This window comes from Melanotaenia boesemani, chromosome 13 (genome assembly GCF_017639745.1).
Source record: "Melanotaenia boesemani isolate fMelBoe1 chromosome 13, fMelBoe1.pri, whole genome shotgun sequence".
NCBI lineage: Eukaryota > Metazoa > Chordata > Actinopteri > Atheriniformes > Melanotaeniidae > Melanotaenia > Melanotaenia boesemani.
Window position 1 is genome coordinate 5168226 of NC_055694.1, and position 26214 is coordinate 5194439.

At 38.7% G+C, this 26214-nt stretch overlaps 1 protein-coding gene across 6 annotated transcripts in view; it reads right to left on the reverse strand.

The window, feature by feature from the left end:
• Window positions 1-26214, reverse strand: part of acap3a (ArfGAP with coiled-coil, ankyrin repeat and PH domains 3a) — an 85622-nt gene that overhangs the window by 7071 nt on the left and 52337 nt on the right. Inside the window, exons 10-25 of one of the 6 annotated variants that reach the window (XM_042003441.1) lie at window positions 23905-23916; window positions 17240-17352; window positions 16243-16294; window positions 15715-15815; window positions 14548-14659; window positions 14095-14303; window positions 11619-11688; window positions 11366-11460; window positions 10465-10682; window positions 10280-10366; window positions 10009-10101; window positions 9699-9925; window positions 7875-7984; window positions 6589-6699; window positions 6430-6491; window positions 61-869 (exon numbers count right to left, since the gene is read on the reverse strand). In XM_042003441.1, the coding sequence (XP_041859375.1) occupies window positions 763-869; window positions 6430-6491; window positions 6589-6699; window positions 7875-7984; window positions 9699-9925; window positions 10009-10101; window positions 10280-10366; window positions 10465-10682; window positions 11366-11460; window positions 11619-11688; window positions 14095-14303; window positions 14548-14659; window positions 15715-15815; window positions 16243-16294; window positions 17240-17352; window positions 23905-23916 (1779 nt within the window). In that variant the 3' untranslated portion in view covers window positions 61-762. Of the gene's footprint in view, window positions 1-60; window positions 870-3517; window positions 6492-6588; window positions 6700-7874; window positions 7985-9698; window positions 9926-10008; window positions 10111-10279; window positions 10370-10464; window positions 10683-11365; window positions 11461-11618; window positions 11689-14094; window positions 14304-14547; window positions 14660-15714; window positions 15816-16242; window positions 16295-17239; window positions 17353-23904; window positions 23917-26214 lie in introns of those variants that run through there. The other 5 variants (XM_042003439.1, XM_042003440.1, XM_042003438.1 and 2 more) reach the window with 5 other exon arrangements.

The window sequence follows — 26214 nt, forward strand, 5'->3', positions numbered from 1 at the left end:
TATGACCCATTTCGACACAAGAGGGCGCTGTTTCACTTGCAAGGAAAGAAGTGCGAGTCAGTCAGCCACACGGCAACTTTAATTTCCACCCAGCTCTCCTTCAGATATATTAACATTTGTTGCTTCTGCAGCATGTTTATAGGAGCATAAACACTGCATTTCATAGTGGCACTGCGAAGTACATTCCAACAAAACATCACGAGGACTACACCAGTGTAGTCAATGCAAAACTAAACAAATTTCATATGAAAAAATGCTCAGCAAGAGAAATAAGACTGCATCTTCAAGAAGTAATTTACTAACAATCATATGACACTTCTTGTGTGTAGCTGAATTCAAGTTTAAGTATGAAGTATAATGGAGTGCATGCATGGAGTACACATTACAGAAAACATTCATATGATGAACTTCCTTCAATAAACCAGACGTTGGCAGCAAGCAAATAAATCAAGTGCTCCTTTAACACTGTAGGAAAATCATGTTTATGTACATATTTAAGAGGAAAAGACCAGCTGATCCTCAAAGAGCAAAATCTTATCAAAATAGGTTTCATCTGTAATACAATGCATCAATCCTAAACATCTTTTAGCTTCAACACCATTTTAAATTGAACTTGGGTGAATTTCTCAGATATCTTGATGCAGGAATCTGTTGGACACCTCGGGTTTCTCCTTATGATGGGTTGGGGGGGTCACTTGTCATCACACCCCAGCTGTGACTGCTCCACTCCAGCATTATGTTTCTCTCCAGACTTTTGTTGGACTACCTGAAGGAATGTCGGAAGTGCAAGCTCCTTCGTTTCAGCTTCTCTGGGTTGTGGGATGCCATATGGGAAAATTCCCGGAAGATGTCAAGGTACGTGGCATCTCCTGAATAAAGAAAAAAGAAAAACCCATTGTCAAATGGCGGTGAAAATTGCAGCCTTATTACCTTTGAGCAGTCTTTTATAATAAAGCTTACAAGCTAAGTGGGAAATGCAGAGCGGAGGAGGGCCCAAAACAGGCTGAGGCACCATGAAGCTTCTCGTCTTTCAGCTTTTCCAAATTCTGAGCTTTTACTCTCCTCATTGCCATGGCAACCAGTGAATCTGCATCTACAACAAAAGCAGCTGAACTCTTTTGTGTCTGTGAGAGCTCCTGGGCTTGCCTAATTAATAAAAGAGGATGAAGATTCCTGAGTGAGAGTTTGAGACTTGTGGCGGATGTGAAAGTTTCTTATTTTAACTACGATTGTTCAAAAATGAAGGAATTTGCTGCTTTTTCTGTAGAAGTCACAGGACAAATTATTTTTGGTCAAACTGAGTAACTGAGTATGTAAATCTATGATTCTCTGTGGATGATTTTGGTTGAGAAACTAAACAGAAACCACTAATTCAAAGACACTTTAGTCTGGTTGGAGTTTGTCAACCAACATTTAACACTTTTTTTTCCATCTTTTACTTCCACAATGAACAATAGCAATCAGCCAAGATCACTGGGATGGTTTCAGGGCAAGTCTGACCAACACTGAGTGTCCCAGTCAACGCCTAGACCAGTCGAGGATCCCCTCCATGCAACTACCAAAAAGCAGTGGACCCATCCACACTCCAGGCTGAAACCATGCTTTGCTTTATGCTTTCATTAGTTAGCTTTACCCCACAAATGATGCATTCTGTCTGAGTTCACTACTGTCCTTCGATAAAACCAACATAACTATCAACAAACAGCATTACTTTAATCTGCACCGAGGCATTTCTTAGAGATGTTACATTAATGAAACGGTGCAGGAAAAATCAAGGTTACCATGATGGATATGAACCACCATAGCTCTGCCAGCTCACTAATCTCATGAAACCACACAGTAAATGCACGGAAACTGGCTGTACAAGATGTGGCCTAATGAGTACCTTTTTTAAATTTTTTTACTAAGACATGGCTATTCAATCCAGTCCTACGAGGTGGCAGTCCCGCAGGTTGAGGCTTCCCTTCTCAAACACACCTCAGATTAATGATTCAAGTTTTATGTAAAGCACTTTAAATAGTCTTGTACATGAAATGTACTGTACAAATAAACTTGCCTTGGCTTACAGAACATCTGTGGAGAGAACTGAAGATGGAGCTCCACACAATGGTTCACGGAGTTCAGGGGGATTCAAAGTATACTATCTTGATTGTTTAGAAGACCAAATAGTTTTGAAGTGACAGGAAAAAGCTCACAACTTCAGAAAAAAAAGCTTAAATGTGCAAAGCAAAAGAAAATGTAGTTAACTTAGACCAGGGATGCCCAAATCTGGTCCTCGAGGTCCGCTGTCCTGCAGATTTTCCAATGTTTCCTGCTTCAACACACCTGACTCAAATGAAATAGATCCAACAGCCTATTAAGTTTTGCACAATGATTCATCAATTTGAGTCAGGTGGTTTTGGAGCAGGGACACATCAAAAACCTGTAGGATTGTGGCCCTTGAGGACTGGATTTGGGCACCCCTGACTGAGACAATAGCACTGATGAATCATGCAATTAAGGGGTGTCAACATACACTAACAGATGCATGCAAAAGCCAAACAAAGGAGTTCAGGAGCTAAGGTTTAAAAGATCCTATCATGAAGAGAGATGTGAAGGTCAGAGTACATGTGTGTCTGCTTTCTCTGGATTAAGTCAATCTGACCTCACTAATGTGCAATAAAAATAATTTAGTATTAGGCAGTCATGGTTTCAGTCTTAAGTGTTTTATAGTTCAACAATTATAACTAGACAACTAAAATGCATGAGCTAATCATGAAATACATTAATCCTGTAACACATACCTGTTCCTTACAGAAATAGGCTTTGTTAATGCTGCAGGATAAAGTTAGTAAAACTCTATGAAAGAAAGAAAACAGACCTTACAAGTAAAGAACGGATGCAAAGGGAAAGGTTAGTGTTTAGTTACACATTCTGTTTATTTTCAGTATCATTTTAGAGCACACTGGGAGGAAACATAAGCACTGAGTAGTGTTAATATGCACAACTACAACATATTCAGAGACAGATTTTCTTGCAATATTTAAAGGAAATTGTACAGTTAGAGACAGAAAAATACATGAAAGTTAGAAAAATGACATTTTAGAAGCAAGAAGTGTAAATAGTTTTTCATTTATATACAAAACAGTCACTGTAGACACACCGAGCTGCACAAAATGTAATCCTTCATTGGCTTAATACAAATGATTGTTCTGTCAATCACTCGGCTTTGTAAAATCACTGAACTGTGTTGTCTGCTACCAAACCACATACTGCACAAAAAAAGAAAAAGGCTGCATTAAGAGAGAGCGGTGTGTTTTTCAAAGTGCTTTCAATCTATTGCTGACTAAAAAGGAGGAAGAAAATGACTGAATTGCTCTTCCTGTCACCTCCATGAACTTTAAAAACATTTAACTGGCAAATACAAACCGGGGACTGTGCAAAAGTTATTAGACAGGTGCAGTCGATACTAAGACTTTGTGACCTGTTTTTCAGTTTTAGTTTTCCATTTGTTAATTTCCCCAAATAAAATTGCAACATATGAAGACTAACGTTAGCTTGCTAAGGCTAACTAAGCAATAGCTCATAAGCTAATGTGGCTAATGGCTGTTAAGTCAGTCAAAACATAAATTTAAAACTAAAAATCATAGAATTGCAATGCTATTATCACCATTTTTATGTTTTCAAAACATCTTTAAAAAAGTACGGATTCCAAACAGTTTTGAGACAACCTTTTGACCGTGTAAGCATGTCCTAATCAGAACTAAGCTAACAGGGCTGTCTTAGTAATAGCTAGCATGTAGTTAGAATGCTAACAAGTTAACAAACTTGTAATTGCAGACAATTTTTTAAAGAAAATCTGTCTTGAAATGTTTAATAAGACAGAACATCATAAACAGCTCAGGAAAAAGAAAGGTGGAAGATGTTGGGGAACCTGCAGTGACTTGCTAACATTAGCATGTTAGTTCTATTACTTGAAGGAAGTCACCAAGCTTTTAAAGCAAATATTTCATGTTCATGTAAATCTAATACTATATAAAAACAGGCTGATTGTATTTAGGTTTTATGCTTTCTGTGTAATATTTACAGTTTACAGTTTTGTTAAAGGTTCAGAGGGCGGTAATCATGCCTCATTAACAAGACTTTAAAGTCTATGAATATTTGATAATATCATGTTTTCCTTAGATAATGCAACTGTTTTTTCAATAAACTCATAAGCTTAAACTCAGCTTAGATGTATAAAAACTCAAGTTTAGTCTCCAAATACATCACAATAATTTTTGCACAGTTCTTAGTGGAAAAAATGGTTCTGGTTTTCCCATCCAGAAAAACAAAAAACAAAAACCAAAAAACAAAACAATGGTTCTCTGAAAAACTGCTTGTTTTCTTTGGTCTAAACTAAACCCCAACAGTCCATGGCATCTCTGAAATATAATCAACATCTTTGGGAAAAGATAACTTATTGTAATTTTAGTGCAGGCCAATTTGGTCTCAAGCAACATTTTGTTCAGATCATACTGCATCACTGCTGTTAAGCTACGTATCATTTAGGGCTAAACAAAAAGTCACTATTCTGTCAGCGGAAGACAGCAGGGAAAAGTAATTCAGTGTTTTTTTTTTTCATACACTTATTTCTCCCATAAAATCTACAATTTGGCAGTGTATGATGTAGGTATAAACATTACTCAACAATGTTAAATGTCACATATTCACATACACTGGGTGGAAAAGGTAAAAAAACAAAATTATACAAAAACAACAGGGCTTCAGAGGACTCGGGCAACTCCTACCCATGCATTAGAAACAAAGAGTAAATCTAATATAGGGCTAGTTAAGACACAACAGACTACTAAAAGCAAACATTTTAACAAATACTGTATATACAGTATATCACATGTGATTTATCAAAAAACAGCCCATCTTCCAGAATAACTCCACCAACAAGTGATTTCATATAAACAAACGTCTGAGAATTTCTTATGAGAAAATAATACTGGTGCTGTGTATGAGAGTGCTCAAGAAAATAAATCCTAACAAAATATATCCAGCTTAAAAAAATACCATCTGCGATGTTGTTAAAAATCATACAAAAAAATAGTGATTATCTGCAGTGAATTACTCATTGCACTATTGCTCAGGGAATTCTGTTATAAATAAAAACAAAGAAAAAAACATTTAAATAACTGTTGGTAAAAAGTTAAAAGTGCATCTATTTGTTTTTAATGGATCATAAAAGCTTCATTTCACCGTTCTTGCTGTTAACTTCAAACAAAGGCTGAGGATAGCTTTTGGTTTAGCTTGTAGTTGTGCTGGAGAAGTGTTAATAAACTATATAAAATACTTGCACACAGTGCAGCACAAGTCTACTGCTCAGAAAGTAGACTTTATCTGTGGGTCAAACGCAGGTATGAATGACTTCTTCCTGGAAGTAGCATAATGTAAATGTGATCATTTTAACGGGATGACTAAATACGTCCTGTTAGAAGATCAAACTGAAGCATCCTCAGCCTTCAAAGAGTATTTTTTGCCACTACATACATCATTATGTGCAAGTGTCTCAACAGCTGACTGGGAAGAGAGTTAAAGGATGGCACACTCCATGTTTTGGGAAGCCAAAAGAGCCACATTAAAGGGAATACTGTGCTAAAAGTGTCCTTTAACATACAGTAAATATAACAGATTGCTCTGGCTAATACGTTAGGTTTTGATGTTAGGTCAATGTTTCAGAGATATCAGGTTATAAGCATCATTTTGGCCAGTTCTTAACACTAATGCCCACTTACTTTGATACTGAACCTTAAGCTATGGCCCTAACTCATTCGGTTTTATAGCTTTGGGGGATTTATGCTAATCCATGCAACAGAAGTGCTTACATTCTGTGTTGTTAAGTCTTTTTTCTTCCTCCCACTTAACATTTAATTTAGAGCCACACAAGCACATTAAATCTAATACAGTTGGGAGAAATTAGTCACGGCAGGTCTTTGGTTCAGATAATCCTGTACAACCTCCAAACAGAGGGCATGATTGCTCTGTGCTGACGGCTTAATGCGAGGACCAATGTAGTCACTGATCTTTGAAATTTGCCCTGAATTTTTAGTTTTCCTTTGGTAGTTGGTCAAATTTGACATCATTAAAAGAGATTAACACTAATTTTGTTGTTTGTTCCTGAGAGAGGAGCTAACTGCTGGCAGGGACAAGGATCCCAACATTTACTGATGTAGAGAATAAGATTATCTGGTGAATCATCTTCTCTCTTTTTTTTTTTTTTAGATGACAGGAAGTCAAAGAATTCCAATGTGTCTAAATCCAAGATCCCCAACATTTCTCGTCGTGTGCATACTGGCACTCCCTGCACTGGATTTGACTAGCAGCCTGCTATGTGGAGACAGATAAATTCCTGAATGCATTTCTTATACTGTTGCTCAGTGGGGCTGCTGACTGGGTATTGACCTGGCTGTCCAAAGGGTCCCTCTGACTCCCGCATCTCCTCGTTCATCCTGGCCAGACGCAACCTGCCCGGGTAATAAAAAAAGAGGGATGGAGCAGAACGTTGAATATAAACACTGGAGTGAAGAGCTAAATCTACAGAATGCTTGTTAGTTAACATACAGTGTGACAATATCTGCATTGGCTTGCTGCACAGCTATACTTAGAGGGTCCTGACCGTCTTCATCACCATCATTCTGCGTCGCTCCCCTTTTAAGGAACAAACACACCTGCCTGGAAATACAAAGAAAAAAAAAGGCAACCAATAAATAATGGAAAAATTACTCTGTATGTGAAACCTGTACATTTGTATTAATTCAGCTTTACTCTGCAGGAGTATCAGGAGCCCTATTGATGAACAATTAGAAGGGATCTATTTATCAACCGACGATGATGTTGGCTGACAGAGCAGAGGGAGAAATTGTGTAAGACAAAGCAGTCTGTGACTAAGATGCACACGTGTGAAGAGTTTAAAGGGACTAAACTGTAGAAAAAGATACGTTATAATGGAATTTTGCCCCAATATATCAACAATATTAACATTATTTATTTGGAGTCTCCCTTTGGTCACATATGAAAATTAACCCCTTAAAATCCTGCAGTTTTAAACTTAAACAGGTTTTTATGGATAATAGACTTGTTGTGGACCAACTATTTTACTGGACCCTTGCTGATGTAACAGGACCGTGTTTGTTGTAGCATCATCTGCTGCTGGAGTGCAGTACAGCTACAAAGGTACATTACATGTACTTTTTCTTTTGCAACTGGTCTGAAATAAGCGTTTACTGCATCTACAATTATGATTGTCGTCTGGAATGATGTACATCATCCAAATCTCAAGCATCTTGGCTTTCCAATTGTGTATAACATGTGTAGGTATTTGAAAGGGAGACTGAGTAAAAAACATATTTGTTAAATGATGTCATGTTAATGAGATTTTTAGTTATTTTTGTTTCACCTTTAGCAGGACACAACGTGTCTGTCCTGCTAAAGATGCTATTGTGTTCAATTAGCCTCTGACTGCTGTTTGGTGCTGAGTAAAAAGTGTGCTGTCTGTTGTTTTGGGGATTTGTAGGATAAACGGCTTCCTGTTGTGGCTCAAAAATAAAGTCAGAACCTGGATTTAACTAAGCAAATAGCTACGAGCCTCCCATTGAATAATTACTGAATGGATGATTATGTGCAAACACTTAAAAAGGAATATAAAAAATACTTTTCTTTATAGTTTTTCTTTCTAAAAAGAAAAAATACTTAAAAAAGAAGCTGGACGTATCAGGAAATTAATAATAAACAGTCAGCATCCCTTCAAATAAAGACACTTTGTCCAAATGTAAACCATGTAAACCACACAGTTTCCAGCAGAGATGCAGCAGAGGGTGTGAACAGCTCCTCTGCAGCTCATGACTCACCCTGTGTGTCCCAGATATGTGGCATGATGCAGGGGGCCCCTCCCTCTCGCGTCTCTTTGGTTGACGTCAGCGGCGTTCTGAAGCAGGAACTCGCAGGCGATCAACGAACCCTAAAATAAAATTTAATCAAATAAATTTAATCAATTTACCATGGTGCTGAGAACAAAATGCATTTAAAAGCTGTTGTTATTTACTTAGTGGCTTTTTGAGTGGATTTACAGTAAAACAGAACAACCTCCAGTTTGTGTTCTTAATAAATAACGTGACAAGTAGTCATTTTAAATCATTCATTCATTCATTCTCTGCACCACTTAGTCCATTACGGGTCGCAGGTGAGCTGGAGCCTATCCCAGCATTAACAGGTGAGAGGCAGGTACACCCTGGACAGGTTACCTGTCCATCGCAGGGCCAACACATAGAGGACAAACAACCATTCACACACACACTCACTCCTAGGGAGAATTTAGTCATCAATCAACCTAACATGCATGTCTTTGGACGGTGGGAGGAAGCCGGAGAACCCAGAGAACCCACGCATACACGGGGAGAACATGCAGACTCCACACAGAAAGCCCTCAAGGTTCGAACCTCCCCCCAGCCGAGATTCGAACCAGCGACCTTCTTGCTGTGAGGCTCAGAATATTTAACTTAAAGGAGTACTGCACCCTAAAATGTTTTTTTGAGCTGTAAACAACATAGTTTTACTCAACTGTGATGAAAAACACCTATAGTGTTAATAACATTTGTAATTTTCTAATTTCTTTTGTGTGTAGAAAAATGACTCATAACGCCCCCTACAGGGTAAAACTTTCACTTCTTTCATTCTTCACCCAGTACAGTTAAAATGCCCCATAAAAAGGAACTTTGAGCTTTGTGACATGGTGCATTATCCTGCTGGAAGTAGCATCAGAAGATGCTCCACTGTGGTCATAAAGAGATGGACATGGTCAGCAACAATACTCAGGTAGGCTGTGCTGGTTAAACCAGGCCACGCTGGTACTAAGGGGTCCAAAGTGGGCCAAGAAAATCTCCCCCCCACCATTACACCAGCAGCAGCCTGAGCTGTTGATCCAAGGAAGGATGGATCCATGTTTTCATGGTTTTTCCACCAAATTCTGAGCCTAGCATGTGGAGCTAAAATGGAGACTCATCAGACCATCAACGTTTCTCCATCTTCTATTGTCCAGTGTTGGTGAGTGTGTGTGAATTGTAGCCTCAGTTTCCTGTTCTTAGCTGACAGGAGGCACCCGGTGTGTCTTCTGCTGCTGTAGCCCATCTGCTTCAAGGTTGGACGTGTTGTGTGTTCAGAGAGGCTGTTCTGCAGACCTTGGTTGGAACCAGTGCTTATTAGACTTCCTGTTGTCTTTCTATCATCTCCAACCAGTCTGCCCATTCTACTCTGACCTCTGACACCATCAAGACATTCTGGTCCAGACAACTGCTGCTCACTGGATATTTTCTCTTCTTCACACCATTCTCTGTAAACCCTAGAGATGGTTGTGTGTGAAAATCCCAGTAAATCAGCAGTTTCTGAAATACTTTAAGTCACTTAAATCCCCTTTCTTCATTATGTTAATTCTCAGTTTGATCCTCATCAAGTCACCTTGACCATGTCTACATGACTAAATGTAATTAGTTGCTGCCACGTGATTGGCTGGTTAGATATTTGTGTTAACAGGTGGACCTAATAAAGTGGCTGGTGAGTGTAAATGCAGTTGATATTGTAAGTTTTTGTGGACAGAAAGTCTATGTTTAAACTAATGAAACACCTCTTTTAGTGTTTCTGAACTGAGATGAGATGCTGCCAGTATGAGACCAACTCACCCCGATCACAGCCTGTATGAGGGGCGTCTGCCCTTCATCATCCTCATTGACCAAATTTATGTCAGCCCCATGAGCAAGTGCTTCAGCCATGACCGGCAAGTTGCGAGCTTTTGAGGCTTTGTAGAGCAGCGCTCCAGGATGAAGCGCCCTGACGTCCTCCGGGTCAGACGCCTCAGGTTCAGCCTCCAGCTCAACCTCGCCGCTCGAGTCCTCAGACACTTCACATTCTGCAGACAACCCAACCAGAGGTACTCATGAGGCTACCCGAAACATCTAACATTCCAGTAAAACATTCCTAAGTCGAGCTCACCCTCCTCTGTGACACTACCGACCACAGAGCCGAACACCAGGATGTCTGTGCTGCCGTCTGTGCTGCCTCCCAAGCCGCTGTCACTGCTCAGGCCTGCCGGACCGGAAGACGCCACCACATGGACACATTATTCATCACAGTCTGTTTCAGGCTGATTTTGTATTCGTTAAAAGGTACACAGCTTAAAATTTGGGCATTAAACACATGTTTTCACAAGTGTCTACAGTTAAAGATGTGAGTGCACAAACTTCCAAACTTGTTGTTTGCTTACTTCGAGGTCCAGCTCCTGTGTCAAAGTAGGAGAAGAGAGAATCCAGCTCATCCGGGCAAAACAGAGAGTCACGTCTGAAATTGGCAACTGCTGTCGAAGAACCCAGGAAAAGAAGACGAGTTAGAACAAGTTATTAACCCAAGGTCATCCTTTGTGCTGCGATCTGAGCAGATCTCCTGATGTACCTGCGGAGAGGGTGGAAGGGGAAGTGCTGCCGGGCTCTTGTCGGTATCTTCTCCGTGTTTTGGGAACTGTGGTGGCACTGTTGTGTCTCCGACACTTCTTCACGCTCCACCGCCGCTCCGACTTCCTCTCCCCATTGATGAGTATCTCCGTAGAGCCCAGCTTCTTTAGGAATTTCTTCTCCACATACTTCGCCTTGATCCAGACTTCTTTTTCTTGCCTTTGCAGGAACATGTCACATTAAGCTGGGCTCACATCAGAAGACTTTTAAAAGATTTGCTAAAGACTCTAGAAAACTACCAGCTCACATCTAAAGATAAATGTTTAGAGTTTAGAGTCTCAGCCTAGTTTCAGACTGAGATATGACAAAGACTGTGAATCTTTAGGGGTCACTATTTACAAGACTACAACTAGATTCTTTTAGCATTTTATTGTGATATGTTGGACAGTTGATCTCAAACAGGGCTGATCTGCCCACAGTAAAGCAAACAAGGGGAGAATTTCACTCCAGGACGGAATTACACATCATCATTATTAAGTGTGGCTTTACGTCTCCACCAGGTGTTACACCGACTCATCAGAATCTGGAGGATGAATGAGCTTCTATTCTTCTTTCATTTGTTAGATCATTATACTGTAACACATAAATGATCCACAGCAGACGTTTACTTCTAATAACCATCCGCTCCTCTTTCTGGACGGTCCATCGACGACCAGCTTACACCTAACGACCGAGATGACGGGAACGCGCTGTGACTCCAGTAAAACTCCTAAGATTTCCTAAAGACTTCCGTTTTTAGTCTGCGATCTGAAAATCGTTTGGTGTGAGCCCAGCTTTAGATGTCAGCGCCTCAGAAAGGAAATCATTTTGCACTCAGAAGCTGAAGTTTTACGCATTCCTACCTTGAACTGGACGGTAATGGCTTCTTCAGACCTTGCTCCTGACATGAGCCTTCATAGATGTGGTTGATGACGCTGTTCCCGAGCTCACACATCAACTGCAAAGAAATACGAGAGAAATGAGACGGTCTTCTCATTCAGATGATGTCCTGCTCTGCATCCAAAATCTGACATTTTACAATTTTTATTGATATTTTTAAATAAAAATGGATTAATCGATAGTTTCCCTATTGCTCATTTGCTAAGAAAACTGTACCTTTAATAATTCTGGTTCCCATGAGTCCAGCGTGAGTGAGCGCACCTTTGAACAGTGAACCCCAAGACTCCTGAAACATTAACAAAAAACATATTCTTAGTCCTAAAATGTAGATCTTCTGCCGTAAAATGTTATTTTTAAAATGTATTTTGAATCAGTTGTTAAGAAACAAAAATAATAAGTAAAAATAATAATTACAAAAATAATAATAAAGAAAAGAACAACATGGAGTTTACATAAAAATGCCACTTTGTCCATCTTACAGCTCTGTTTTACGTCGTACTTGTTTCATTGACCAAATTTCTTCTGCAATCCAGGACAGTTCGTCTTCAGTCAGTTTCTCGTAATGTCTTTCTTAGTCCTCACAGACAGAGTTTTAAAGAGATATGATTCTCTTTTATCTATTACTTCTGGTGTCAGTCCTAAATGTATAAACTGGGGATCTTTAAGAATGTTATATCCCAAAATGTGCCCCATAAATCTTTAGACTCTCTCCCGAAATGCAAAATTCTTTCTCCCGTTTTACGTTGTATTTCTTGCTTGGTGCTTTAAGAAATGCTTGTACAGTTTAGATACAATTCTTGAAGCACTTCTCCACTTTTGAACTCCTGGTGTGAATCTGGTGTGTAGGAAGGCCAGATCAACAGCCTACCGTCTTCGATCAACTTGTATTTTTTAACCACATCATCCCATATTTCAAGCGTTTCTCTTATAATCACATTTTCCTCTTTGTAATCCATATCTACCTTTCCACTTATCCTTGACTGTGGAGGGTTTTTGACTCATATTAATCTCCTTCCATCTGGATTGGTAATGCGGTGAGTTGCTGAAAATTGTGAGTTTGGTATTTTAATTGGAAGTGACAGAAAAAGTTATAGCAGCCTTAGCAAGAGATTGATCTTGATTTCATCTATTGTGGGACTGAAATCCTGGACTAGTGTTGACCATGCTGCCCCGTCTCTTTGCATTTTATTGTTTATTAGATTGCAGTTTGCCTCATAAAGTCTATTGAAATCCTGAGTTATTATCACTCCGAGGTATTTTATTGAATTAGCTTTCCAATCTAAATGATATCTCCCCCTGATTTCTTTATTTGGCTAATAATTAAAGGTTAATGTCTGGGTTTTTTATATATTTAGATATCAACTCACATTCCTCCATAACCTTTAGTAATTTGGTGAATGTTGTAATTGGGTCTTAAAGGAAGGTAATTATATTGTAGGGAAACAGACCAATCTTGTGTTCTTCTCTTGCTATTATAATTCCTGTGTAATCATGTGAGCACGTAGCTCAAAGAAAACGGAGAAGAGTGCAGGGCTAGCACAACAGCTTTAGCATGTCCCTCTATACAGTTTGAAAGCATCTGTCAGGTGTCCATTAACTTTTATTCTGGCTATAGGGTCAGTAATGCCTTCTGCAGTGAAACATTTTAATTGTAAAAATGGAGGAATTTGGCTTTATTATATAAGACTTTAAGGCTCCAGATGGCGGCCAACTCAAGAAAACAAAGGCAGCGTCTATTCCTCTAATATGAAAAGAGAAAGTTGAAGAAATGAATCACATGCTGCGGTGCTGTGTGGTGACCTGCTTTGAATGGCTACAAGTGTTATTCCAACCTTCTAATGTCATGCAAATCACTGTCTGGTATCCAGGCAACAGTTTCACGTTAGAAAAAATACAGACTGTGACAAAAGGCCATGTCTGACCTCACTGCAAGAGGACGAACCTGAAGAGGGAACATGAATATTTAACAGGTGGGAGCACATTCAAGAACAGGGTGTGTGATGACTGCAACTTAAAAAAACACACTTTCTGATGTAACGGTGCAGTAAAGTGTGTAAGGATGTGTTCATCTGCAGCATTAAGTTTTACATCCTCCTTACCAGGACTATTAAATGGTCTCTTCACTCAATGAAAACCCTCAGTCAAAGCCCAGCTGATCCAATAAGAGATGTACTGCACTTTAATCCTTCAACAATGTGTGTACCTGCCTTCTTTAGCAGCACGAGGCTGAAGTAACAGACACCTGGCACCACTTCCCATCTTCTGAGCCAGCAGGTAAAAAATCCTTTACTTAAATCCACTTAAAAACATGCTACTAGCTACTTGGTTATCCATGATGTTGCATTCAGCTGTATGTGTAGTTAGACACCATAATGCATATAGAGCTACTTGAAAGTCTGAGAGACCTTTACAATTTATACATTCATTTAAAAATATGACCAATAACATCATCATACAAGACCCAAAAATAGATACTCAGTTCAACAGGTGAGAAAAGAAAATTTCTATAGGTATTTATTAAATCAGAGAAATGATCAGAAGTAGCCTTTGCTTTCAGTAGCTGGTGCTAGCCCTCTTCTACAGAAACACCTGCAACCTCAAACTTCTGGGAAATGTTGATTATTCCTGGAGTTATTCAAAGTCAGTCTTGTACTGATAAAATTTAAAAGACAAATGTCTTTCTGGCAACTACCTGTGGATGCCGGAGCACTCGATACACAGCAGGATGCCCAGGTTGATTGAGGCCCATCGGGGGTCGGTCTGACCACAGTCGCAGCACTGCTCGTTCCCCGGCAGACACTGGATTCGTTGTAGGATGGTCTCCCCCCTGGAGCTGCGCTCTCGTGGCTCGCTGGCTGAATCAATGCTGCTGGTGGACGGTGAGGCTGTTCTGTCCAGATGCTTAAAATAAACACATATATCAGTTAGGAGAAATGGCAGGAATGCACTTTGTCTATCTGCTAATGTGTTGTGCTAATGACTTCATTTAGCAGGTACAAGAAAATAACCCATTACAGAAACTATTTAATTAATATCTCTTGATTGAATGTTATGACTTACTTTGAAACACTGCAACAGTATAAAACCTTATAAACAAGTTAACAAAAACTTCATCATTGTTTCATGAGCAGGAATAATGTCTCACCTCTATGTAGCAGGTGTCTGGGCTCTCTCTGTAAGCGGACGCAATGCTAGCTTGAACTGCTTGAATCCAGGCTTGTCTTAGCTTCTCAGACTCAGCTTGAAGCATACAGCTCCTGTAAGACGAAAAGATAAATAAATAAAAAATAAAAATGTACTGTCCTTATAGCTGTGCATCATATGCAAATGCTCAGGTTAGCATTTGCTTTTTTGGACTAAACAAAAAGTGCAGCTAGGAACAGGTATTTGCATAGCTTCTCTAAAGCATATAATAAAAATGAAAGTAAATAAAAACTAAATAAGTCTACTAGCATCTTAGTGAAACTTTTTAAATACACAACAGTACAACACAAACATACAACACACACTAAACAGCTAAGCATTTAACCTAAATGTTTTGCATATTAGTATAGCGTGTTAGCATGTTAACATGCTTTACACATGACTAAACATTTATTAAAACTATCTGATCAGAGTCAGAACTAAATCAAATGAAACCTCTGACTAACTTAAGAAATAAGACTGAAGTAAAATAACATTGTTAGCATGCTAACATGTATGTTAAATGATATAACATGCTAACATTTTATTCTAAAAATACTGCTGTTTCTACAGCTGTGGTTTAACTTCAAAATGTGAATATTCAGCTAAACTAAAAAGATTATAATTCCAAAGTGCAGTTTAATGTTAAAGAGGATTTTTATTAGTTTTTAGACATGTTAGCTAACATGAGCTACATGCTAATGCTGATGTTTATCATCTTGAAGTAACACATTAGCATGTAAAAGGTCACGTCACAACTTAGAAAATTGTGGATCTTAATTTGTTTTGGTAAGATTTTCATTTAAATAACATTTTTTGAATTACCCTCTTCTAACTTTAATGCAACATGAAGGTTTCTGGACCGCTTTTTCAATTTGTTTTAACACTACCGATCCATCCTAGCGTTCTTGAACATATGATTATGTCCACTATTCATAAAACACAAATAAGTCTGACATAAATATAAAATAATTTGCAGATATTTTGTGATGAGCCATCTGGACAATTATATAAAGATAGTCACAATATATTTAGTCTGAACCAAAGTGCATCCACCAACTGGAAAAGACTTTAGAGCTATGATGCAAGTATGAATAAGAATTAGGTTTTTATGAGAACTGTCCCTTACTTGGATGGGGAGACGACCTCAAAGCAGAACCTCCTCTCAATGTCTTCACATGGTTTCACAGAGCACAGTCGGAGATCCTCTACCACGACTGTAAGAGAATCCTATGAATACAAAAACAAGTTCTCATACCTGCCCATATCAACAGCAACAACATAACATGCATATTACGTAGCTGTTTATCCCTGATAAGATGTCTTCCCTTGTAGGGGAATCAGCTATCAGCTTTGCTGTGGTATAAGTGGGCTCTGAGAGGTTAAGTGCAGCATATAGAGGTTTTTATCATCACAGGGATCTTTCCTGACATCCATCGCAACCCTGCGTGTCAAGAGACATTCACTGACATGTAAATATTCAGTCTGCAGGCGTATGGCTTTCAGGATATTTTGATTTCTCTCTACATCAAACATGCACATTTCAGAGAAAATGATTGATGAACAATAAAAAAACATTACAGCTGCACTTAACCCCTCAGAGCGAGGCCACGTAACCCCAAAGGAAGGCTGATAGGTTTAAGACATGCAGACTTGCCTTGAGCTTCTTCTGATAGACTAGCTGACTGTTCTGTATGGAAAACCATCGTCTAGAAAGAGAGAGAAGGGGGAAAGAAATAAACAAAACATTTATGCATTTATATCCTTCAAAAGCAGAAATGTAAAACACAAACAATCTGATCTGAAAGGCAGAGATGTACTGCACTCTGATCGGAGTTTCCAAACACTGACACAAGGTAACCTCCTCTGTTTTATGGCTCATTTTTTTAACAAAAAGGCACAGCAGTGACATATGTGGACAGATGTCTATTACTGCATTACTTCAGTAACAGTTATAAAACCCCCCAATAACTCATTTATGTTCCAGCAAATTATAGGCTTCATTTCAATATTTTTGACATGAAAAAAAAACATTATTAATTAATCAAGCATTTTTTCTGAAGCACTTTTTATAAAACAAACAAACAAAAAACATATTTATCCATCCAAATCCCCCAGACCACAAATCTACACATCACACAACAGCCAACATTAATGGCTTGGAGAAGGCTCTACATATTTCCTCATTCGGTAAACGGCATCTACAGGTTGTGTGATTGTAGGATGGAGCAGGAGATGGACAAAGTACTGAGGCTTCATTATGAGGCATTTCCCAGGACAGTTGTGGTGAAAAGCTTTGAATTTACTGGTCCATGTATGTTACAATCCTCTTTAAGGGCATGAAATTTAATAAGTAACTAAAAGTATAAAATTGCACATCAGCTGAAATAAGTTGTTTTTGAGATAAGGTCAGGAAATCATACAAGCTGGGGAGCGTGGAGGGAGGTGGTTTGGGTTTGTAATTAGGATGATTCCTGGTCACCTCCCTTTGGAGGTTATTCAAGCATGGGGACCCTGAGGCAAATCCAGTGGGATTGATTTTCCTCCTGCAAATCAATTTAGTCTTTTATGTCATTAGACATAATCCAACGTGTTATCATCAGCTCACAAATGTGTTGCACTGCAGCACATAGAAATATTGTTATGGTTGTTACCTGTTCCAGGTTTTGAAGGCATTGCTGGCCCTCTTAAACAAGTAGCCCTCCATCACCACACCATTAGGCGCGTCCACGTTGAACTCCACCTTAGTGTCGTCATATGCAAAGTCCTGAATGAGAAGAAAAGAAGAATCCTGACCGTCACAGATGGAACGCAAAGGCCTGCTGATCTTTTATGGTGAAACTGGCTTCCAATAAGATGCTCCTTGAACACCAGTTACATTCGATGTGCGTTGTGCAGTACATACAGTCCCACAGACTATCTGAATCATCATAAGTTGTGAGCTCATGTAGAAACGGCCACGTGTGAGTCCATGTATGTTAAAAAAAAAAAAAATCTCCATGCCATCTTCCTGTATGGTGCGCTGAAGCATTTCATAACTCAACAGATGTGAGTATGACGCAGATTATTACATAAACAGAGTGTGAATATTTTAGAATTAACCTTTAATCTCTCCATTTAGCATTACAATACTAGCTCATAAAGCGATTCAGAATAATGTAGTTCCAGGAGGTGGGGGGTTATGGTCCAAATCTCTAAAAGAAAGGCTTATAAAAACACAAAGACAGCCTTATTTAGGTTTGCTTGATGACATATAAACATATACGCAGCACTCAGGTCTAATGATTAAACTGTGCCTTCCATGTATGTATCTCTGAGAGAAGACAAGACTCAGTCTTCCCATCACAATGAATCCAGAGAGTTTTTTTTAATGTAAGAACATCACAGCAGAAGGGATACTTGTAAACATCTTCAATGTATATGTACTTTACTTCAGCTGTCTGCACACCATTAACTTCTAACTCCTTGTTTGAATAATAGAAGAACTCACTGCTTCCCAGATGTCCCTATTTTAACTTGTAGGGGCAAAGAAAGGGTTGAATTCCTGCACACTGCCTGGAGACGCAAGATTCCAGCACGAATCCTCATCATGCGCTGACGTCTCAGTGTTAGAAACTACTGTTTTGCACAACAGTAACTAATCAAACCACATCTCAGTCAACAGCTGATGCCATTATCACATCAATAAATAATATCTAGTGTAAGAGAAAGATTGCATATCATTAAAAAAGAAGAAGAAAAACATTCTGGAGAATCTCGAACAGCAATGGTAAAAGGAAAGTTTTTGTAAATCTTTATAACGTTCCTAAACTAAGGAAAAGTTGGGAAATTATTCTAATACTTAAAATGCAGCATTATTGTAAAATTCAGCTTGTCATGTTTATTTACTGTATATATATTTAGAGTGCACATATCAATGCATCTATGGTGAGAAGAACTAACTGCATGTAATGGGAAAATACAGCTAAAGAGAATTAGTTATTACATCTTATCTAATAACAACTTTATTAACAGTAATTACAAACGGAGTAGAGAAAAAAAATCAAACACAATCTCAGAATAAACCTGAATATTCTCTCAGCTAAATAAGAAAATGAGAGTATGGTCTAATAAAGCAAATCTACGCACCAAACTGTGGTCCCACTGGCAAAAGATCTTCATCTTCAAATGTTTGGTGTTTTTCAGCAACATTAGTAAAATAAATTATCACAAAAAAGTATAAAAATAAGCTCCAAGGAAAAAGGTCTCAGAACAGAAGCATGACTGTCTTCACTTCGCCGTGGCTCTCACAGCAGAGGCTAATGCTTTCTGCAGCCGTAGTCTGGGAAGTAATTCCAACGCTGACATGTGCGCCCTCCGGCTGCAGCCACCTGCCCGCCGTACTGTGAGCCCCAGGATTACAACTAATTACCATACAGCTGCCAGTGTATCCGTGGCAGGAAACGGTGCGCTTCACCGTGCGAGGACTATAGCTGCTCTTGACCCAAAACAAGCAGGCATATTTGACACCAGAGAACTGTTTTTTTGCTGCAGCTTTACATTTACTCACCACTCATCCCGGGCTCAAGAAGGCGGGAGTTTAATCCCTATGGTGACCCAACAGGACGCTATCTGGCAGGCAGCCAAACCCACCAAACAAAACTCTTTTCAAAAGCAAAATTAGGCAGGAAACCAAGTGAATGCAGCTTACCTTCACCTTCAGAAACATTGGCAGCGCTCCACAATCTCTCAAGCCCACAACAAAAATCATTCATTTTTTAAAAGAGCAACGTCACACAGAAACTGAACATCAGTGAATTATTGAACAAGAAAGAGACTTTCAAATGTTCGAGGCAAATAAGTAAGTGGTTGTTCAGCAGCTAAAAGGAAAAACAAACAAAAAAAGAAAAACAGGTAGATGATGCAGTCAGCTTGTCTTACCACGTCATCCACCTGCTGCTGTCAGCCTGCAGACCATGCTGCAGAGCTGGAACACCAAATGGTGAGCCCAGTTGGTTACAGTGATTACTCAGTCTGCTGTGAAAGGGTTTGTTTATCACCTAATTGATCCTTCTGTGTCTACTCCTGCTTTCATCTGTCATGTATCTGCTCAGCCGCCTCCATCTAATCATCTACCAACCTGCTCAACTTCACTGCAGAGTTACATGTTTTTCCAAATACTATCACACAACAAGACACAGTCTATGTAAATGAGGTATGAGGGGGGTAAAAGCCCTAACTGTAGTCTTCAGACAGGCTCAAGTTAATGCTTCATTTGAAAAAATGAGATTTACCGCCAGTCGTCAGATGTTACCGAATCAGTGCCACTCAAATTCCCACCCAGGGGTGCAGAAAAACTTTCCTCAGGACACATCTCTCTGAAAAATAAAGTTCAACTTTCTTTGACTCCTTTCACGATTTGTTCCGAGGTTGATGTCTCAGTCATCAGCAGTCATCTGACGACCCCGTTTCACGAAGGCCTGGGGGGCCTGAAACATCTTGTGCTGATGAATAAATGAGTTTGAGATGTATCAACACTCAAAAGTCCTCTTTCATTGCAAAGAGGATAAACAAGTTCTGCTGGTACATTTTAATTTACCCATTTTTCATGGGAGAAAAGAGCTTATTTGTTGAAAAGAAGAAGCGATGCTTAACTTATTTTATTTTAGTGCCAAAAGGCCAACAACACCTGGAGGAATCACTGAGGCATCCGTGCTCTTTAACCCCTGCAACAAGCAGGAAGTGAGCAGGTAAAAATAATGCTGACTGCTCAAACCTCGCCAACAAACTCCACTGTTTCAGGTGTGGATGGTGGAAGGAAAAAGCTGCTTCTGTATTAACATCATTTACCTGAACACTACAGGGAAAAACACTATACTGTACAAATTCATGATGTCTTCTGATTTAACACTATTATCCGCACAGCTTCTTTGCACCTTTGTTTATACTGAATAAACAATCTCACTGAATTTAAGCTGTATTTATCATTATCTTTTAGTAATTCATGTATTATCATAAAGATACCAACAGCCACAGTTCCTTATCTAAAAAACTTTTATTTTTAATAATCATAAGCCCAATCTAAAGAAGCTGCTGTAAACTGAGGTAAAATAAATAATTGGCTAATACTGTCATGTAATCAGTCCATTTATTTTTGCACTTTCCATATCTCCTAAAATTCCCATCTAACTGGAAACTGGTGAGGTAATCTGAGCAAGATTTTTATTTTTATTGTTAAATCTGACAAATATATCACATCTGCTCCTATTTAATTGACTTAATTTAGCAATAAATGCTCATTGAATAATGGAATAATACCATTAAAGCTAAAGGCTTGTCGAGTGAAGGTTGTTGAGAAAATGGTCATGTTAGAGAAAATAATCCCATCTGACATTCCTGAAGTGTTCATGAAAAGTCCAAGGAGGACAAGGATAGTCTCCAAGATGAATCAGACATATTGGCTGGTGGGAAGGACACATGAAGAGTAAAGGATAAAAACACAGCTGAGTGACATCAGAGAAGTTACAAGGACTTTGCTGATGTTCGGCTGTTTGCTTGACTTGCATAAAGTGGAAGCGAACAAGTCAAAACAAATCTAAAGACTTTATCAATATATGAATACATAATTATTTTTACTCAATATATGAATAAAATTGTGTATGTGGGAGTGTATATGAGTGTGAAGAGGAAGAATCTGTAAGACTAAACTGGTTTGGTTCCTATCTAAGGTGCATTCACACCAGGATAGTCAGAGGGACCCCATTTGATTGGGCAGGAATTTCGCACCTTCATTTGGTTCGATTTGCTTTCACGTTGCATTTTACACAAGTGGACCAAAGTGCCTGAATGTAATTATAACAACTGCTCACTAGGGGGCACTATTCCCCAAAGGACCACTGACCAAGAAGAAAGAAGATAAAAATTTGGTTCATTGTTTGTCCAGAACCGAAACCAGGTCATTTGCCACAAGCAGACAATGGCGCAACAACAAATTTATTCTGTCTTGGGATTTCTGTTTTAACATAATGTATTCAAACCTAACTGTTTTTTACTAGAATTTTCTAGTGTGAATAGCAAGAGAGGCAGGGAGCTATCCAGCATGTTGTGCTACGACGTGTCTTACGTCATTTCCTCCATTTGGTTCAATTGATGGTCAGTTTGCATTCCACTGCAAATGAATTGCTCCAGCATTTGGTTGCAAGTGAACCAAGACCCCCAGCTTTCAAACAGACCAGAGCAAACTGACCAAACAGTGCCAGTGTGAATGCGTCCTAAAAGACAGGGACTACTTTGTGTCTATCAACCACAGCAAAATAAAATGAGCTGTGGAGTTCCCCAAGGTTCCATCCTGGAGACACTGCATGTTCATCTACATCTACATGCTCCCACTCGCTCCAATTATGAAGAACAACCATACCATAATTATGCAAATGACAGACAGATTTACATGATCATCTCACCAGGAGACTACAGTCCAATCCAAACACCGATCAAATGCACTGATCACAACTGAAGTTATAGTTTTAGGAGCCAAAAAAGAAAGATTCAAAGTCAGTACTCAGCTTCAAACAATGATGCTAACAAGCCAGAAACCTGGAAGATGTCCTGGATTCAGACCAGAATTTTAGGCTCACATTAGGACGGCTGTGAAGTCAGCCTGTTATCATTTAATCCCCAAAGTGTTCTTTAAAGGAGTGATGTCTCAGCAGGATTCAGAAAAACTTATCCATGGATTTATCTTGAGCAGACTAGACTACTGAAGTGCTCTCTTTACATACATCGTATAACTCCAGTGCTTAAGTATTTACACTGGCTTCATGTTTGTCAAAGTATTGACTTCACAATCCTACTCTTATTTTTACAAAGCACTAAAAGATTTAGGGTCAAAATACATGCAGGATCTTCTAGTTCTTGAACCAACCAGATCTCTCAGGTCATCAGGGTTAAGTCTACCTTTTGTTCCCAAAGTCAGAACTTAACATACAGGCAGCTTTTATGCTCCTCATATGTAGAACAAACTTCCAGAAAACTGCAGGTCTGCTGAAACATGGTTTAAATCAAGGTTTAAAACAAGTGTCAGTTCCCTAACTAACTTAATTCTTGTATTCTATCTTTTTCTATCTGAGCTTTTTCTGTTTTTATTTAATATATTTTCTTTTAAAGATTTATTTTAATATACTTTTTAATGCTTCTTCTTCACCCTGCTGTAATGTTTTTCATGTTTTATGTAAAGCACTTTGAATTATCTTGTATATGAAATGTGCCTTGCTTTGCAAGGATGCTGCTGTTGGGGATGATATTATAATTCCACTATCTCCATTTAAACAGTCATGCTAAAAAAAATTAAGAAACCTTAAAAAAACAACAAATATTTACTAAAACTTAGTAGTTATACTTTCTTATGCGTAATGAGCCAAATTTATTTACTCGACACTAATGCTCAGAGGTCACAGAAAATAAATGAAATGGAGAACAATACGTAAGCAATCATTTTTTCATTACACAATTTATGTGCCACTTCAGGCAATAAAAAAAACCCAGGAATGCATAGGAGCAGCAGGTATGTACCAGTGATGGAAACACAGTTGGAAAGAATAGCAGGCACAGCTGATGTTCTCAAACAGGACTTCTCCATTAAAGCTGCAGTTAAAAATGAATGGGTCTGGCATTTGGATGCTTTCGCTTGCACGGTGTGCTCAGCCAGCAGTAGTGACAGCCTACAACTGGAGCACTTTAACTCCCTTTCTGTTCTCCTGTTTGTTTGTTTTTTTGCTTGTGCTGAATAACGGCAGCCCTTTTGTCTTGTGTAAGTTTACACAAGGCTTGTTGCAGTCAATGCGATAAAGACAAAAAGAAACCAGTCAAAAAAACATAATAAATCTCTTTAAAACAATGGAAAATGTAGTTTTCAAAGCAGTTAACTATATAACAGCCAAATATGAAACAGAATCTAACCATCTTCTAAAGCTTTAAAAAGAAAATAATTGAATGTTAAATAAAAAATAATGGCTTTTTTTAAGGCAGAAAAGGCAGATTCATGAGTAAATACCTGCACAGTTCTCTAGTTAAAGATGCTGTGAAGATGTCTTTCCATTAGCTGATGTAACTTACAGTTTCTATGTAGGGCATTCATACTAAGTTTAGTGCTTCTAATTGTGCAGTATAAAAGATTCAGGATCCACTTCAGCTTACCCTCAGGCTTCTGGAATTCAACTACAGCATTAGCTGGGAGCAGAAGTTTTTTGCTAATGCTCTGGGGCTGCAACTTCCCCACAAATTCACCCAAAGCTTGAAAGAAAAATTAAGATTTGGATGGGAAAAAAAATGAATGTGTACTCACCTGCATGAGGGTCTGGGAGGAGATGGTGACATTGGAGATATGCAAGCAACACAAAAGCAAACAGAGAATTAGTCTCCAACAGCAGAACCGTTTTAATCAGGATAACATCTTTAAGGTTCAGCGCACATCTGATTATCCTCCTTTACTGGCTTTCCATCACACTTCAGCAACAGCAAACATCAGTAACAATGTCATCATTTGACTTGCTTGTGAGCTTATTTATTTACCACTACATATCCCTTGGTGATTGATGCTGTATGAAGTGTCTAACAGCCTTAGCAAAAACAGATCAATAACTGGCCACACATGTGACCCCAGCCTTCCCTGTGGGGCTGTCCACAGCACAGACCACAGTGCCCGGAGGGAAAAAGGCAAACGGGAGCAGTCTGACAGATGGCCGCTGATCTTGGGGTACGGAGGAGCCAGACACTGGCCCGTTGAAATAAAGCTTTCTGAATTATTAAAGACTGAGACACTAGATAAGGAGTGCTCCCATCCTAACATGCTAAAAAATAACACTGCTGTTACATGAATGCTCTGTGCTTATAATGTTTGATCCTGATATTTTTAGAGTGTTAACATGCTAAATAATTACTAACATAATTAGTTTTACAGATGTTTGGTCACAGTTAGTTACCCAGCTGATGTAGCGCTGTAGCTAGCAAGCTAATATGCTGGTATATTAGTTTGCTAATTATAGTGACCAAAACTCAATGGTAGCTACAGTGGTAGCACAGTATATAGCAAGCTAATATCCCAGCATATTATCTTCCTAGCTATAGCACTATAGCTACCAAATTATCAGAATATTAGCTTGCTAGCTATAGCACTATGGCAATCAAGCTAATATACCAGCATATTAGCTTAATGGCTATAGTGCTAGCCCCTCCACTACAATGAGAGGTCATGAGAGATTGCATGGAAGTTCATTGATAATTGATTTGTAAGGTGATTCTCAGAGTTTTATTTAACCACCATAAGTATTTTTTCTTTCTTTTTTTTTTTGTGTTAAAAAACAAATATTTATTGGCCCGTCAACCCATAACCAGTGGGTTCTGCAGGTTGATCTATAGTTTTGGAGGTTCAGGCCAGATAGTGACAGTATGGATAACATCTGAGTTTGGACACATGAAACTTTTGTTTATTGTTGAAAATACTCTGATGTTCTAAAGAAAAGATTGTTCTGTTGTATCTGAGACAGAAAATGTTAATCTGTCCCAGTGCTCTGATCTGATGGGTGCTGACCTGCCTCATCACAGAAATAGTCTTCTAGCATTAGTAGTACCATTTGAAGGGCTATATGGCCAATACCTGTCAATCCTCAAAGAAAAAAGGACAATCTACCTTATCTGGCAAATTGAAAAACAGAGTGGGGGCAAATTTTAGGGCTGAAAGGGCAAACTCTGATTAAGCCAAAAATTCATGGGATAACCTAAAATTAGAAAATTGAACTCTCTGGAAACCTAAACTTTTTAACACACAGCTGTTAAAACAGTTAAACAGTTAGATTGTTCTATATATAAGCGCAGCTGGATTTATTACCTCACAGATTGTTATTCTTCTTTCCCCCAAACACAATGGAAGTAGGTAAAGCTGTACCAGAAAAAAACTTCTCTGCTTCTACATTTACTAACCAACCAGTTTAAGTTTGGTATTTTTCTCCATAATGCAAAACTAACTTTAGAGTCAGCACTTTGCGGCTAAAAGTGGTTTTAAGGCTCGTGATTATGCATCAACTGGTGTATGTGCTGACAGTTGCCTTCTACAGACAAAAACAGTGGGATTAATATATCTTAAAACACTTAGTCCCATCTGATCTAAAGCTTTAATCAATGCCTGGACTTTGTTAGGGAGATTAATCACACACCTCCCAGCTGCACAGGTCTAATCCCGCCTCAGTCACAACAGACGCACTGGACCAAGTGGCAGACTGGATTTCAATAGTAGAGTACAGTCAAAACCTGCAGGCATAACCTCTGCCTCATGTCTTGATCTTATTCAGACTAAGACATATAGGAATGAAACAAACATGACACTACTGAGTGTAAATAACCAATTATCATTTGCATACTATTAAGTCTTGAAGCCAAAATAAACTAATTCTGTTTACATTTGATAACCCTGTTTCACCTTCATCAGAACTTTGAAGGCCTCATTTATTGTGGAGAAAACACTGAATCTACAAACCAGTAGAGGCAATATAGAATGGTAATATGCTATAGCATTTTCCAGCTATACTTTATATATTCTAGTTGATTAGAAACAACTGCTGCACAATCCACTCACAACTACCTTATTTTAAGTTGCAAA